Source organism: Fukomys damarensis, unplaced genomic scaffold, assembly GCF_012274545.1.
Source record: "Fukomys damarensis isolate Sample0158 unplaced genomic scaffold, DMR_v1.0_HiC HiC_scaffold_2, whole genome shotgun sequence".
NCBI lineage: Eukaryota > Metazoa > Chordata > Mammalia > Rodentia > Bathyergidae > Fukomys > Fukomys damarensis.
In genome coordinates this window covers 24,364,802-24,381,817 of record NW_022900914.1, presented here as the reverse complement: position 1 = coordinate 24,381,817, position 17,016 = coordinate 24,364,802, and the positions used below count along the sequence as shown (strand labels likewise).

Here is a 17,016-nt window from a genome sequence, read left to right as displayed (position 1 = left end):
AGAGAGAGAGAGAGAGAGGAGGAAGGCAGGGGAGGGGAGGGATAATTAAATTGAGTTCTCCAAAGACATGAAGTAGCAAACTCTTATAAATGGTATTTTTCATTATTCAATAATTATACGGCAATATGTTATAAAGCTCTCCATGAAACCTGTCAGATAATATTGAAGTAAACACTGAGGAGCAGAGAACAGAAAAGGTTGCTATGCTGTGTGTGAATTAAAAATGGAGCATTAACATGTTTCTGTTTTGAATCTTGACATCCAGGTGATCATGTGGTGTAGGGCCATAGGTGTTGTTTATAGTTACGGTAGATGATATTCCTTTGCATATGATGTCATAAAGTAGAACTCTAATTTAAAAATGTTTGATAAATAGACATATGTATAATGTAACCACTGTACAAATGGCAGCTCTAAGAGAGTGCTCCCATTGTGGTTTGTAAAGTTTTTGGAACTACTGAAGAAAGGAAGAGAATGATATATATGAAACTTTGATTAAATAAATGGTAAAAGGAAATGGTTTAACACTTGCCTTAAGGGAAAGGCTTCAGATTTACTTAAAAAAAAAAAAGAAAAAAAAAGATTAAAAACCCTCCTGAAGCGAAGTTGACATTCCTATCTGATCTCTTTCTTTTTAAAATTGTGGCTATTGATATAACCAGGTAATAATAATATCACTATTTATGGCAATATTTTATTTATATGTTCATGTGTGCATATATCTACACATATGAGTATGTGCTTTTCAAGGAGGTGTAGAATGACTTATTTGGATGGAAATCATAAATGTCAGTCTAATGGATTCTAGACACAGGTGAAGCAAAGGACTCATTTTGCTCATCAGTAAACTGTCTCTTTACCAGTGACAGAGAAAACAGCAGAATGGGTTCATCGTGGATTTAAGCCTGTGGATTTGCTATGACAAGTGTTGGTTAATCACTATATATTGCTGAAATAGTAGATGATACAGGTGTCATTGAGACATAAAGAGATCACTTTGTCCCTGTAATTTTTTCCTGCAGTAGTTAATTCATTTATTTATTTTGTTTGATCAGGCACAAAGTTTGGTAAATAACATTCCGTCTTTTCTTTTTTAGTATTGTCAGTGAAGCAGGAGCATCAATCTACAGTGTGAGTCCTGAGGCCAACAAAGAGATGCCAGGGCTGGATCCTAATCTGAGAAGTGCAGGTAAGAAACTCTCACAAAAGCATACAATTTTGATTATTTTGGACTTGCTAAATATTTTAAATATACAAGAAAATTTAAATGATATACTATGTGCAGAAGAATTGGCGTGTTAGAAAGTGCTTGATTGGAATAATAGGTGGAATTATGGAAAAGAAGAATGCGGTCTTATTTTTAAAGAATACTGCATAGCACTCTAGAGAACAGTGGAAAAATTAACACGAAACCTCTTTAGGAAGGTTAAATGCCAGTATTCAATAATAAGAAATAATAAAATACTCTGAAGTCTTTTATTATTTTTTACAAAATACTAGTTATTAGAGCCTTTTGTTGGTAATAAATAATATGTTAACATAATACTGTTCATAGTGCAAGTGCACTAAATAAATATACACAGGCTTTCAGTTTATTGCTAAGTATTTGTTAAATGGCTTAATCTCTTTTGGTTTCTAATAGAGTTTGCCATTTGATAGCATGTTGCTTTTAAAAAGCCTGCTTTTATTTTAGTTGTATTTAATTGCTTGATTTCTGTGATATGGAATAGTTAAAACCTTGTATTTGAAGAAATACTTCAATATATCTAGAGGAAGCAGTTGATATCATTAGCAAAATATTAGATCTGTTCAGAGCATTTTTCTGGGTAATAGAGGTGTTATATAGATCAATTTATTAGCAATAGGCATTTTATTTAGTTTTTCTTTTAAATGTTCTTAGCATATTTCTTTGGATGTTCTTGAAATCTGTACCTGGAAGTATATTTTTGAAGAGTTTTAATCATTAATCAAAATCTAAAAACTTTTTTTTTAAACATCTGAAAGATTTTGTATTTCTCTTCAGTTTTTTGTTCCATGGCACAATTCCATATCTAAAATTAGTTTCTCAAACTCAAATCTCAACATACAGTCTTGCTTCTTCTGTGAAACTTCTCCCTGTCACATCTTCACATGGCTGCCTGCTTACCTGACGTTCTTTGGTGCTTGTCTTATAGTAACAATAGTAATGATAATGGTAGGAGGAGTAGAAATTGTAATCATGGGGGGAGCTGCTAATTCTGATCTTAAGCACTTAATATATATGAAACATTGTGGGAAATGCATTACCAGGATTGTTTTTTTTTCTCCCTCACAATTTGCCGTATGAGACTGTTAGTTTCACTTTACAGATGAGGAAACTATAGCTTAACAGCCAGTAAGTATGTACATATTACTTGTGTGTCTAACCTCTATAATAAAACGATAATTTTCTTTATAAAAATAGAATCCAGAACTTCCCAAGTTGGCACTGAAAAAGGTAATTTCCAACACAATGTTGTGAAAAATATTTGGGGCATTTTTTTCTGGGAAACAGTGCTCTCTCAGGCCTTCCACTGCTAAAGTGACTACTGTATCTTAACTGTCGACCTTGTGGGCACCTAACTGTCATGGAATCATGGGTAAGACCAGATCATAACATTTCAGCAAGACTATGAAAATAGAAGATAATAAAAAGGGGAATCACTCACTATAAGGCTATAGTTCTCTGATTTCCAACTCTCACTAGCTGTGTCTTTGGTTTGTGATTCACTGCAGGCATGCCTGCCTTCTGTGTCTCAACTTGCTTCTGTGTGCTAGTGTTGATGTTTAATCTATGTCAACCCAGAACATCTGCCTAGACACTTGGAGTCTTGAAAGTAGTCCTGATGGCAAATATTCAAGAAGCTTGGGGTCTCCACTCTTGCTTTCCTAGGGCCCACTTCCTTTTTATGTACTGTTTCTTATTGGGTGCATTTCTCTTTCCTAGTGATTAATGCATGAGAGATCTTGTTTGAGACTTAAGCTACCTATAGGTCTGAATTTTGCCTTTAAATCCACCTGTAGTTTGGATGTGGTTTGTCCTCCAACGATTCAAGTGCTGAGAGCTTGGTCCTTACTCTGGCAATACTGACAGGTGGTGGAATCCTGAAGAGGTCAAGTAAAGACCTGGTGCAGGATAATTAGGTTATGAGGGCATTGGTCTTGGAAAGTATGCATGCTGGTCTTATGGAGTGAGTTAGTTCTCAAGAGAAGCCACTCCTTGTGCTTTATCCCTTCTGCACATGGCTAGTCCCTTTCAGTCAGAAAAGTAAATCCTTTTTTTCATTGCTATATCTCAGTGTGGTGAACCTTTTAGAGCTTTAAGAGATACAAACAGCCTACTGTGGCATGCATGCCATAGGTTTGCTACCATGAGTCTAGATAGTCTGTTACAATGCAAAACTCAGTTCCTTTTTTTCGGAACTGGGAATCGAACTTGGGACCTTGCTCTTGTGAGGCAGGTGGCAGAACCACTGAGGTAAATCCCTGGACCAAGACTCAATTTCTGTGGTACTTGTTTTAAGCATCTTTTTAATTGTATTCATCTTGTATATTTCTTTTTTTTCCCAAGTTTAGACTCATTTATAAATACTTTTAAAGCTCTGCATAATGTGGAGTAAAATTCTGTTAAATCTGTACTTTTATCTAGATTTTGTACATTTTATTTTTATTACTCATGGTTTTATGGGTAAAATTACATATTAGTGCTTCCTAGAGAAAGATTTAATGCAAGATGTATAAATATATACGAATTTACAAGATTGGCTTACATTGGCCACCCACAGAGTCAGATGTGGAAGAGTGCAAAAGCTCTGCCTGTGTGCTGGAGAGCCAAAGGATCCAGTTGAAGGCCTGGAGCTCACTCTGGTGTCCCATGTGAGCCTGTACAGGAGGCCAAAGGGTCTGCAATGGAAAGTTGAAGGGTCTATACTGGAAGGCTGAGGTCTTTAGTAGAAGCCAGAAGACTGTGTCCAGGGTGAAGTTGAAGACTAGAGCTCCTCCAAAGAAACAAGCAAGCCTTCTTTCTTATTTCCCTTTATACCATTCTGATTGCAACCTTCCCTAGAGTGAGTCTTCCACACCCAAAACTATGCTGAGCCATTTTAGTTGGGTATTTCTTATTTGATTTAGCACAATCAGTTAACTATCACAAATTACATAAGTAATTTATGTATGTATGACTAACAGGTTCTTCTTCATGCTACTTAAATTTTTAAAAAATTTTAACTTACTTCTCTTGTAGCATTTCCACATTTCTTTCACTCTTCATTCCATGTTATGATTGTGTACTGAGCTAAATCCCCTCCCCATATTACAATTGCTGATTGCATGTGAACATGGGTTTGTGTCTGTGTGTCTTGAAATTCAACCACTTGATTGGAATCTTGATTGATTGATTACTAGTTCTGGCAATTTTTCAATTGACTTGCTGTTTCAGTAGTCTAGGGAGCCAATCATTATCTGCTAATACTTCTAATAATAATCTAGTGTCTGGCATTTCAATATTTGTATCTTCCTTTTTTGTCAAAGTGCATTGATTAGACTTTCCCAAACAGTGATAAATTGTAGCAGTGATACAGCAAAATATTGATATCATATGTGGACAAAGCAATATTTGGCATACATTTGGATATATACTGACTTTAAAAAAATAGAATAGCTTCATTGGTGTATAATATATGTAGCATAACATTTACCTCTAAAGTGTACAATTTAATGTTTTATAGCATAGTTAGTTGTACAGTTAACACCACAATTCAGTGTTTGGACGTCTTCATTACCCCCAAAAGAAACCTCATACCCGCTAGCAGTCACTTTTGCTCCTCCTTCCATCTACCACCCCAACAACCCTGGACACTATTCCGTAACTATATGGATTTACCTGCTTTGGTCATTTCATATAAATGTAATCATACAGTTTGTGGTTCTTTCTGACTAGTTCTTTCACTTAGCATAATGTTCTTAGGGTTCATCTGTGTGGTAGCAGGTACCAGCACTTCATTCCTTTTTATTACCAAATAATAGTCTATTCTATGGGTGTACCACATTTTTTTTTAATTTATTCACTTGATCAGTATACGATTTTACTTTTTTGACTGTTATGAATAATGCTGCTGTGTATAATCATGTATCAGATCTTACACGAACTCAGGTTTCCATTTCTCTTGAGTATATCGGGGAATACATTTTTATTTATTTTTATTTTTTCATACTGGGGATTGAACTCAGGACCTTGCGATTGCAGGCAGATGTCAAGGGAATACAATTTCAGGGCATGTAGTAACACTATGTTTATGTCTTTTTGACATCTGTACTATGGTCTCCTCATCTTCATTCCTTGCTTCTTCCCACTACTCCTTCCTTTTCTTTTCTGTCTCAAATTTGGGACCATGACCTTCTTGCCTTGTAATTCTTTTTTTCTTTTTTTTTTTTTGGTACCAGGGATCGAACTCAGGACCTTGTGCTTGTGAGGCAGGCAGAGGAACCTCTGAGCTAAATCCCTGGCCCTGTCTTGTAATTTTTTTTGTTGTTGTTTTTTTGTTTTTGTTTTTTTGAGAAAGGGTCTCACTGTGTAGCTGACACTAATCTGGAACTCACTATGTAGCCCATGCTGGTCTCGAACTCACAGCGATCCTCCTGCCTCAGCCTCCTGAGTGCTGGGATTACAGACATGCGCCACCACGCCTCGGTTTGTAATTCTTTTGATCAGCCATCCAGTAGACTCTTCCTGAGCTACCTCACTGTCAGTAATTTGTTGTCTATCTGACCATTCTCAACCTGGAGCTCTCTGAATAACTCTTTCATCGTGATCCTCCCAGCAGAAAATCAGCATCATCTTCTCTCTGAAGCTTGGATATTACTGTTCAGCTCTATTTGAAATAATGTTCATTTCTCTCTCTGCCTCCTTTTCTCTTCCAGGATTGGGTTCCTGTCCCCTCCCCTTTATCCTTCCTTTTTCTTTCCCTTCCCTTTTCCCTTCCCTTCCCTTCTCCCTTTTCCTTCCCCTTTGCCCTTTGCCCTTTGCCCTGAACCCTGTGTCCTGCCCCCTGCCCTTCCCTTTTCATACTGTAAATCAAACTCAGGATCTTGCACTTGCCAGACATGTGCAGTGTCACTGAGTTACATCCCTGGCCCACTTGGGTTTTATACTACATAGAGTGAATTGCATCTGAGAGGAAAATATCAGTTCTAGAAACACTGGGATCTCTGTCGGGGCTGTATATTGTGGATGCTGTAACTCTGGAGCATCTTTGGACTTACTGTAGAATTAATATGTCACCTAGAAGCCATAATTTTCATTCTATTTTCTGCTACATTTAGTAATACTAAAGTGGAAAAGGGGTCACAGATTAGAAGTGAACTAGATAGAAAATAATTTTAAAACCCTTTTGTATATTTTAGAAATTTTAAAATGTGAGAATCGGCCTGTACTTACCAAATTATACAACTTTTCTAACCAGTTTGTGTTATGGAGTTTTCTAAAATGGGTTCCCCAACAGGCATAGATTTGGGAGATTTACCCACTGTTGATGTTCTTGTTTGGGATTTTTTGATACTGCTTTTCTATACATGAAATGTTCTGATGCCTATATTTTTGGCTGTTCTATTTTTTTTAACTTTTAGAAGTATTTTGGCAGTGTATATAAGTGTGTGTGTGAGAACATTCTTGATGTGGTATAGATTTAAAGGCTGGGATATATAACTATTTGCTTTAGAGAAATTCAAGCATGTCTTTGGTAGCACTGTATTTTTATTCTGTAATTAATTATAAGTGTGGTTATTAGAGGAAAGTAATTCTACTGTAGCCTGCAGTGCTTGCACTATGATTTTTGATAGGAAGGTGTATGTGAATGTCTTGGAATCTCTAGCTCGTCTGTGAGAGAAAGACAGATTGTATGACACTAGCTTATTGTTGTTTTAGGCTGGCCTTGCAAGCTGTTATTGTTACTGTACATTAGAGCTGGTAATAAGGGATGTCAAAAGAACTCGAGTAACCATGCAGTGAACTTGATGTCCCTAGTAGATCTTATCTCAGATGAGAGATGTAGCACAAATCAACAAGTGGAGAATTGGATAGTTGCTTGTAGAGACTTGACTTCTGCTGCCAGACCTTAAACAGTTTAATATGAAAACAAACATGAGATTTCCTTTGATGATCTTAATGTTGTCACTTAATTAATTTACAGTCCATCCAACTTATGTAAGTAGGTGACATTGATTAGCTTTTATTCATTTAGGAAATAGAAGTTGATTATATGTCAGGACTCGTGATAACTATGCTACTTGGGGCTGGATAGGGTGAGTAGCTTCAGAAGTATCTGATATTCATTATCAGTATATTCAATAGCTAAAACTACTTTATAAACTAAATTAGATTGAAGTTTTATTAATATTTGCTAAAATAAATGGATGACAGTAAATAATGATCAAGTACAAATCATGACACATCAAGTTGTATTTGGAGTTGATTTTCAAATTTCTTGAGCATGCATTGTAATGGTCTAGAAAGGGATAATATTAGACCTATGTGTGAGGGACAAGCAACTGGGATTCTTAGCATGTTTGCTACTTTTATCTCATTGCTGAGACAAAATACCTGACACCCAAAGTTAAAGGGAGGGTTTATTTAATTCACAGTTTGTAGAGGTTTCAGTCCCTAATTGGCTGGCTCCAAGGTAGAGTAGCACATGGCAGAGGAGCGTCACAAGGAGAAACAATTCATGGCACCAACGTGGTAGCAAAAGCAACAGGAGACTTTAGCAACATCTTTCTGCCCCTTTTATCATATTCACACTACTGGGATTAGGGTGGTGCAAAACCATTCAGTGTACTGGTTTAGTAATCACATGCCCTTAATCCCAGCATTACATACCTCTGAAAAAGCCACCTATGTCCACATGAGGCTTTAGGGGGACAGCTGGACCCAAACCATAACATAGCACTTCCCAGTGTACCCTTGCTGTTATATTCAAAGCCACACAAGTGTATTCATTAGCTGACAGACTCAGCCTTTGTTTGCATTAAGATATGATTCCAGTTTGGAGTGATGGCTCAGGCCTGTAATCTCAGCATTCTGGGAGGCTAAGGTAGGAGGATTCCAAATTCACATCCAGCATGGGCAATTTAATGACTTAGCAAGACCCATTGTCAAAATAAAATATAAAAAAGGGCTGGGGTGTAGCTCAGTTCAAAGGCCCTGGTTTCAATCCCCATCCTCCATCCCCCCAAAAAAACCAGTATGATCCCATCACTTACTCATTGTAATAAGGATCTATTGCTAATCAGCATATTTGACATGTAAGTCATATTTCTAATAATGCTGGGTTTTAAAAAAGTAAAAAAATCCGACTTTCTCTTTAAACATGAGGTATCCTATTATGCTTTACTTAAAGAATGAATAGATAATTGTACAAGTATTGAAACTAAGTGTTTTGCTTGTTTTCCCAAATCTATAATTCTTTCAATCTGTTTGCTTCAAAAATGGCCCAGTAGTTCTTTTGGCATATAACAAATCCTAAAATTTTGCACTCCATTTTTGAGTGAAAAAGGAAAACTTTAAATCTTAAATTGTTGGTCTTTGGAGGGAAAGAGAAGACGGGACAGGAATAAGTACCTATATTATGAGAAACTAACATAAGTAATTATCTGAGTACTGCTTTTCACATTAAGTTGTACTTGTTGTCTGATTCTGTTTTTTCAGTTTCCATAGCAAGACGTGTACAAGATCCATTAGCTGAGCTAGTGAAAATTGAGCCGAAGCACATTGGAGTTGGAATGTATCAGGTAAAGTAATGTGGATCATTTAATTTATGAAATCCATCATTACCAAGAACAATATCGAAACCTGGTGTAATAATTAAGTGTTAGTGGGAGTATACTTCTGTTTTCAAAGTTTGTACAGTTTGTGGCAAGGTAAGTAGAAGATTTGTCAGGGAAAGAGAATATCCTTTTCTCTGTGTTAATGATTTTGAGCCATCACTAGTTGGATTTCAAGACTATTAAAACATTAGATCTGGGCTGGGGATTTAGCTCAGTGGTTCTAGTGCCTGCCTTGCAAGCACAAGGACCTGAGTTCAATCCCTGGTACCAAAACAAAATACAAAAAACAAAACAAAACAAAAAAATGGATCAAACTAGGAACTCAATTTGGAAAGCCTCTTCTTTTAATAATATTATAAAAATGGAGACAATATGAAATAGAGAGCCATGTTAACTTTTTATGTAAACCAGTATGAACTGTTGTATTTATTGACCTTTCAAGAAGCAGTCTTTGGCACCTGCTGTGCTTTATTTTTTCCCGTTTTTCCATTTCTCTTTATTATTGTAATTAATTGTTTTTATTACTTGGAATAATCCAAAAGTTTCCAATTATTGTTACTGTGTAGTAGTAGTAGTAGTAGTAGTAGTAGTAGTAGTAGTAGTAGTAGTACTTGCTTTATTTGTATTCTACTTGTAATTTTTTGAGCTTATATGTGTTTTTTGAGCAATTAAAGACAACACTAAATATAGGCAAAGTGGATCCATGGTGATAGCAGAAGGTTATGTGGTGCCTCTGTTGTCTCCAGAAAGTATTACTTTCCTCTTTGATGACAATCTTTCTTATAGCTGAAGTAGAATATTAGTCTGTATATAATTTTCATCGGACTTGAATAATAGGTACATATTACATTTTCTCTGAAGAAATGTTAAATGATAGAATATGTAATTACTAGAAATGGAAAAGACCTTAGAACTCTTATTACCCTAACCTCTCCTTACACACACACACACACACACACACACACACACACACACACACACACACACACACACACACAGAGCTATGTCCTACAGTTGTTAGGATTTTTACTCGAATCACAGTGGCAAAGTTTGGATTAATCTGTCAATATGTTTAGACTCAACTGTGAGTGCTCCCATTTTATAGTAAGTTGGACTAAAAGGTTTTCAGACTTTTAACTAGACTTGTTCATTTGGAAGGAATCTAGCTATTGGCAGATAGAAATGCTTAGTGTCAGAAGAGTAAGATTCATGTGACTTAGTAAGGAGTGTTAACTATTAGCAGTTGAGTGATATAGGCAATTGGCATGAGGGGGAATTATAATTATATAAATTTAATATGAGATTATGCAACATTTTAGTAAAATAATGGAATAAAGAAAAGAAAGATGTTAAATTTACGAACCCTAGAGAGGCTAATAAGCCATTTCCGTCAAAGAAGTCTTTAAGTAAATAGCAATGACCTAATCTCCAGATTCAAATTTAGAGATAATGTTTAATAGAAATGTTTGCAATTTATTCCAACAGCAAGGAGAAATCATAGAAGAGTTTAAGGGGCCGGGGATTTAGCTCAGAGGTTCGGTGGCCTGCCTTGCAAGCGCAAGGACCTGAGTTCAATCCCCGGCAACCAGAAAAAGAGTTTTAAGCAAGGTAGTTAGTCACATTATCTTATTTCTGTTCTAAAACACTGACTTTGGCCACTCTGGGGGGAATAAATTCAAGGAGAAGAGGAGAAGCAGTACGGCAAGTTAGTCTTTTAAACTAGCTCAGGGTTAGGGATTATAGCTCAGTGGTGCTGTGCCTGCCTCACAAGCACGAGGTTTTGAGTTTGATCCCTGGTACCAAAACAAACAAACAAACAAAAAACCCAACTAGCTCAGATCAGAGATGATACTTTTTGGATGAAGTTAGTGTCAGTAAAGATGGAAGGAAGTTTGTAGTTTGTTTTGTAGGGACTACTTCTTGTAAGAGAAAAGAAATTGTCAACAATTTAATCCAAGATTTCTGATACGTGTTTGAAGCTTGAGTAGACAAATTTTGTAGGTAAGATCAGTAATTCACTTTTGGACATGTTGCTTTTAGATCTCTATAAGGAATTAAAGAAAATACATCAAATAGGAGTTGGTTCTGAGATTAAGAGAAATAGCAATATGATATTAGAGTATGCACTACTTAGCAAGTAACAAAACTAAGAAAGGAAATGTGAATTCCTGAAAGATAGTAAGCATGCAGAGTCACACTCAAAAAGCAATAAACCCATTGGGGCTGTAGCTTAAAACATACAGTTCATTTCCTAACAAATAAAGCCAAATGATGAATTATGGAAATTATTTGTCACAGGTTTATGTGTATATTATGATAACTACATGTTTAACTATTAAGATATTTTTTCATGATTATGCATAGTTATATATTGGTTTATATAAAATATGTAAAGAGCCTCTACATACCATTTAGCATGAGAGAAATAAAATTTCTGTTATCAAAGAAACCCAAATTAAGCAAGGTGATATTATTTCAACCTAACAGTTGAGTAAAATTTAATAAAAGATAAAAATCTCTTCATGAAAAAGTATTTATATACACTAATGATAGTATAAATTGATATTTATAGCAAATAGAATATCTGTGAAGGTATAATTTTAAAAAATACATCCTTTTTATGTGGAAAATCTCTCTTTAGTTCTAAGGCAGTGATAAGAATGGCTGGTATTACTTTTGTTTTGTTTTGTTTTGGTTTTTGGTATCGGGGATTGAACTCGGGCCCTTACGCTTTTAAGGCAGGCGCCGGAACCACTGAGCTAAATCCCCGGCCCTGGCTGGTATTTGTTGTATATACAAATAGCAAAATACTGGATGCAACTCTAATAGGATAGTAGTTAAAAGGCTTATGGTATGACTATTTGTTGAAATATACAGCCATTAAAAATTCAAGGTTTTGAACTCAGTGGTTCCACCACCTGCCTCTCAAGTGCAAGGTCCTGAGTTTAATCCCCGGTACTCCTCCCCACCAAAATTCAATGTTTCAAGTAAGATTTAACAACATGAGAAATTGCTCTTGACATAACATATTTAAATTTTACCAAAGTTTTTATGGAATAAAGCTAATATGTGTTTTGAGAACATGGATACACATTTACATTGAAGAGAAAAAATACCCAGGCAACAGATCATTTAATTTAAGCCTCGATAACAATAAGTCTCACCGTAGTGAGACTGACTTTTTAGTTGGGATCTCTCTGTACTTTTAAATATAAATTTAATAGTTATATTCATTCTCATTTGAATAACGGACAAACATTGCTAATTTAAAAGATGAAAGCTGTTCAGAAAAAGAATGTTAATAGATGAAATAATAGAAAATATAGTGTTATTTTATTAGAAACTGAAATTCTTTTGGTTTAATAATGGCCAAAATTCTGAAGGCAGCACTTTAGTCTTTGTCTTAGAAAAGGAGAGCTGATTTTAAAAACACATGCCTGTCATTATTTCTGGAGAGAGAGGCAGCCAGTGTGGTCGAATGACAGCATATCCCTAACTGACCCTTAAAGACTTTGCTGGAAAGTGGCTTGGTGTTCCTCCCAAGTAAACAGTCCCGGGTGAGAGCAGGATGATGCAGGGTTGGCTGGGTTGAGTTCTACGGGACATGGGGAATCGTGCTTTAGCTTAGCCTTGTCATACCCTGAAAGCACAACTGAAATCAATTGGATTTATTTGCTATTTATTTCGTCCTTGGACTGTGTTCTAGATACTTTCATGCTCATTAACACCTCTATTTGGTAATGAGTGTGTGCAGTCAAGCAGGAAAGGTTCGGAACAGCCCTCTTTCCTCCTTTGTTGCCTATCTGTTAGATCATTTGATGATGTTAGAAAACGAAAGAGTTGTCCAAAATAAGTTTTTGGCACCCTTAGTGGATTCTGTATCCAGGCCATCTTTATTCTTCATTGTGGATAATGAAGAGTCACTGTAAAAGGAAAATCATCTTTCCAGCTGAGATTTTTCATGGTGGAACCACAAAGGTAGGAATTCACTATTTCACTTCACTGTCCCCTCTATGCAATCGTCTGATTAAAAACAAATGAAAACAAAATAACACTTCAAGTGGCAACATTACTTTGTCAAAAACTGTTTTATGGGTAAACATATGGATTGTTAAATGTAGTTTTAGGTAAGATCTTTAAAAGGTAAGTTTCCTCATCTTTTCTGTATTACTTAAATCCCCAAATTACTTTTCATAATAGAGTGGAACACAAAAAGTCTGCTCCATGGATAGTCATTTTGGTGACTTTTGTTTAGATTTTTGGCCCTTACATAGAAGCAGTATTTTGCAATAGAGAAAACACAAAGGTAAAACTGAGAAAACTATTCTAAAACTGAGTCATTAATCACATAGGTGATTCTCTGCCAAAGTGGTTTTACGGTCTTGTCCCTAAGACACAAAATATGGGTTATACACATGACATTAAAAATATGACCATAAAGGAAAACATTAATGAATTCTACAATATTAAAATCTTAAAATATCTCTGAATCAGAAAAGAATATATATATAGACAGTGCACAACAGAGAAGGTATATGCAACATATGACCTTTAAGTATCCAGAATATGTAAAGATCTGCTGCAACTCAAGAGAAAAAAAAAAGAACACTAAACAGAAAGATAGGCAAAGGCAATTCATAGAAAAGGAATCATGAAAGACCAATAAAGATATGAAAAACATTGTCACTTTTACTAGTGGCAGAGGAAATGCAAACTAAACCTATAAAGAGGAACCCTCAATTCAAATGTTAGTAACTAAGGCAAATATTAGGAATCCTGTGCATTATTAGAAATTGGTAGAAACAATTTAGAGAGAATTGGAAATTAGTAGTTAGTGGGAGATAGAGATACTTTTCAACTCAGCAGTTCTGTTACTAGGCATACATAACCTAGAAAAGTTCTCTCACATGGGCACATGCGAGACATGTATGAAGAGTTCATTAGGGCAATCTTTATAGTAGTGAACATTTGGAAACATATGCTTATCTGGAAAATGGAAAAATAAATTGGTATACTCAGAATATGTAATATTATATACCAGTGAAAATGACCCATTTAGAGCCACATACATTAATATAGGATATAATGTTAAGTGAGCAAGCAAAATTATGCAATTGATATACAATTTTAAAATTTAAAAAAATCATCAATGAAATATATTGATGAATGCATATATACTAAGAATGTAAAAATAAGCATGGGATTTAAGGAAGTATGTACTTTGGATAGGGCACAGAATGAAAAAAGAATGGGATCTGGGAGAGGTACATTAGACATTTCAGTTATTTTGTAATCATTCATTTCTTAAGCAAGGTGGTGGGTACCTTGTATCTTTTATACTGTTTTGTACTCTAACTTTTTGTTAGATGTTTTATAATTTTAAGAAAGAGAAGAAAGTTTGGTCAAATAACAAAGGTTCTTTAAACTAAGAACTTTGGTTTTCAGTTGGTTTTAATTTCTTTCATATACATTGTGTGAGTTCACAAAGTGGATTTATTTATATAATCAAGAAAATTAGTTCATTTTCGTTTTTCAGTGAAAGTGAAAAATACATTTAGAATTATAGACTATGTTTGTCTTCATATTATTCATATAGATTTTCTTGAAGACCCTAGTCTTTCACCAAATTAAATATACTTTGATACCAAGTTTTGATACTGTCTTTTGAAACTTGTCATTGAAATCTAGGTTTTTCTTCTGTAAATTTTGTGACTATTTTGTCATTGGGGTAAAATGCTCAACACTCATAACTTTAAAGGAGAGATTTAATTTGGCTCATATTTTAAGTGGATTCTGTCAGTCGTCAGCTGGTTTCAAGGCAGAGATGGCATTGTGGAAGGGCATGGCAGAGAAAAACTGTTAACCATATGGTAGCCAGGAAGCAGAGAGTGAAGAGAGGAACCAGAGACGGAATATACCCTTCCAGTGCATGCCCCCACTGACCCAACCCTCCAGCTAGGCCCTACTTTCCGACAGCACATTGAGCTATGCATTCACAGAATGGGTTAACCCACTAGTGAATGTAGTGCCCTGCTATCTAGTTGCCTTCCAAAACCACTGCTTTTTAACACAGACTTTTGGGGGATATTTTAAACCATAACAACAACTAAATATCATCTGTTTTGTTCCCATTGGTAATTTTAGAGAGACATGGCTCAGGACAACTTGTTAAATTCCCAGAGCTTATTTACAGGTCAGAGTTGGGCAGAACAGATGTTTAAGGAATCAGAGTTGCGTGTTATAGCAATGATACTGTCCTTTAGCATACACCCTATATTCTGTTTTCATCACTAACCTTCCTAACTTCTAAATTATTGACCTTAGAAATCTTAAGATTAAGCAAGGGTACTTTTAAAAATAACTAATTTAGACTTCATATCCAGAGGCATTAGTTTAATTGGTTTAGAAGGGTGGACTTCACATACCAACAGACTTTTTAAAGTTCTGCAAGTGATCCTAATACACAGCCAAGTTTCTCAGAATGTAGTCCTCAGATCAGAATCATCAGTATCATCTAAGAATTTGTTAGAAATACAAACATTTTTATCCTTTCTCCAGAGTATAAAATGAGAAATTTAGGAGTAGGACCCTGTGATCTATTTGTTGACTTAGGTTAGAGAACAGTTGGCTTTAATGTTTCTCAAGCTTGAATGTACAAATAAACCCTTTGGAGATCTTACAGAAGTGCAGTTACCAAGTCTGTTGACCTGAGTGGGTGATGAGAGTCTGTTTCTCCATGACTCCAGGTTACAGCAATGCTGCCTGTCTGTGAATAGCAGAGAACCCTCCCAGAGCCTCTTGGACCCTCCCAGGCCTAATGATTTAGAACCTGATATTAAATAGATTTCTCAGTATCTTAAACATACATCACAGTATTATGTAATGAGAGAAAATCAGGACATACATTATAATATCAAAGGGTGAGAGTCTGAAGAAGAAGAAGAAATCAGTAATGTAAAATACTGCAAAGAAAAAGTATTAGATAAGAATGAAAATGTGTCATTTATGTTTCATTAAAAATAGGGGGAGGAAACATGAGCCAACACAAATAAAATCAACAAGTATGAAAAAGAGGGTAGGGGAACCTAAGGAGGAGGAGGCGGGAGGGAGAGGGATAAGGAAAGGGATTTAAAAAATAAAACAAGCTGTAATATGTACATGTAACTATTACCCAAGGTGATTGTAAACTGCATGAATTGCAAACATGTACTAATAAAATAAAAATAAGGGGAGGAAAAATGGGGGAAAAGTTGAATGGTGGGAACTAAGTTATAGTTAGGAGTAAGATTTATTGCTCAGGATGCCTGTGGATAAGAATTATGTACTGTATATTTCAAGAAGTTGGAAAAAAGGATTTTGAATGTTTGTATCATAAAGAAATAATAAATATTTGAGGAGATAGGTATGTTTAACTTGATTTAAACTTTCTACTATTTATACATGTATTGAAACATTACATGGCACCCCATACTTATGTATATTGTTTTTATATACTGACAAATAAGTACATTTTAAAAGTACAAAGTTAATTTTAAAAATAAGTCAATGGTGACCATAACAAGAATAATATCACTGAAGTGGTATAGGAGAGAAATCAGACAAAAATAAATTCAAGACTGAATGAAAAGTGAACATTCAAGAGAAAAGCATAGAAAACATTCCGGAAAGTCAGGATTTGGTTACATTTAAATGTCAGTAAGAGAAGGGAGAAGTTGAAGGTGCTGGTGTGAGAGGAAGCTGGATGCCTGTAGAGACGGGAAAGCACAAGAGGCCTAGAGAAATAGCCCAAGGAAAGATGGACACAGAGAGCTCAGAAGAGAGAGCCTCTGTAGTGGGGTATAGTGTGGTGGTAAGAGGTACAAGATAGCAAGCAAGCTATGAGGGCTTATTTCCTGTTAGTTTTTACTCTTTCTGTGAAGTAGAAACCTCCTGTTACAGAGCCAATAGGGGAACAGCTCGTTTTGAAATTTCTAAAGCCACTGTACTCATTTGTTCACCATCTTATCTGATACAATGTAAACCCTTATAAGAGGGCTGGGTATTGCCGCCTCTGTGTACAGGTCTCCCAGGACCTGGCACACGGTGGATATTCAGTAAGCACTTGTTGAATGAGTGAATGGTAGATTATCAGTATAGTTAATATTTACTGTATTTCTAACTGTTATGAATATATCATTT

At 35.5% G+C, this 17,016-nt stretch overlaps 1 protein-coding gene across 3 annotated transcripts in view; it reads left to right on the top strand.

The window, feature by feature from the left end:
- Positions 1–17,016, top strand: part of Srbd1 (S1 RNA binding domain 1) — a 207,339-nt gene that overhangs the window by 114,493 nt on the left and 75,830 nt on the right. For all 3 annotated transcript variants that reach the window (XM_033763887.1, XM_010615762.2, XM_033763886.1), the window contains exons 15-16: positions 1,098–1,189; positions 8,720–8,802. In XM_033763887.1, coding sequence (XP_033619778.1) covers positions 1,098–1,189; positions 8,720–8,802 — 175 coding nt within the window. The remainder of the gene's footprint in view (positions 1–1,097; positions 1,190–8,719; positions 8,803–17,016) is intronic.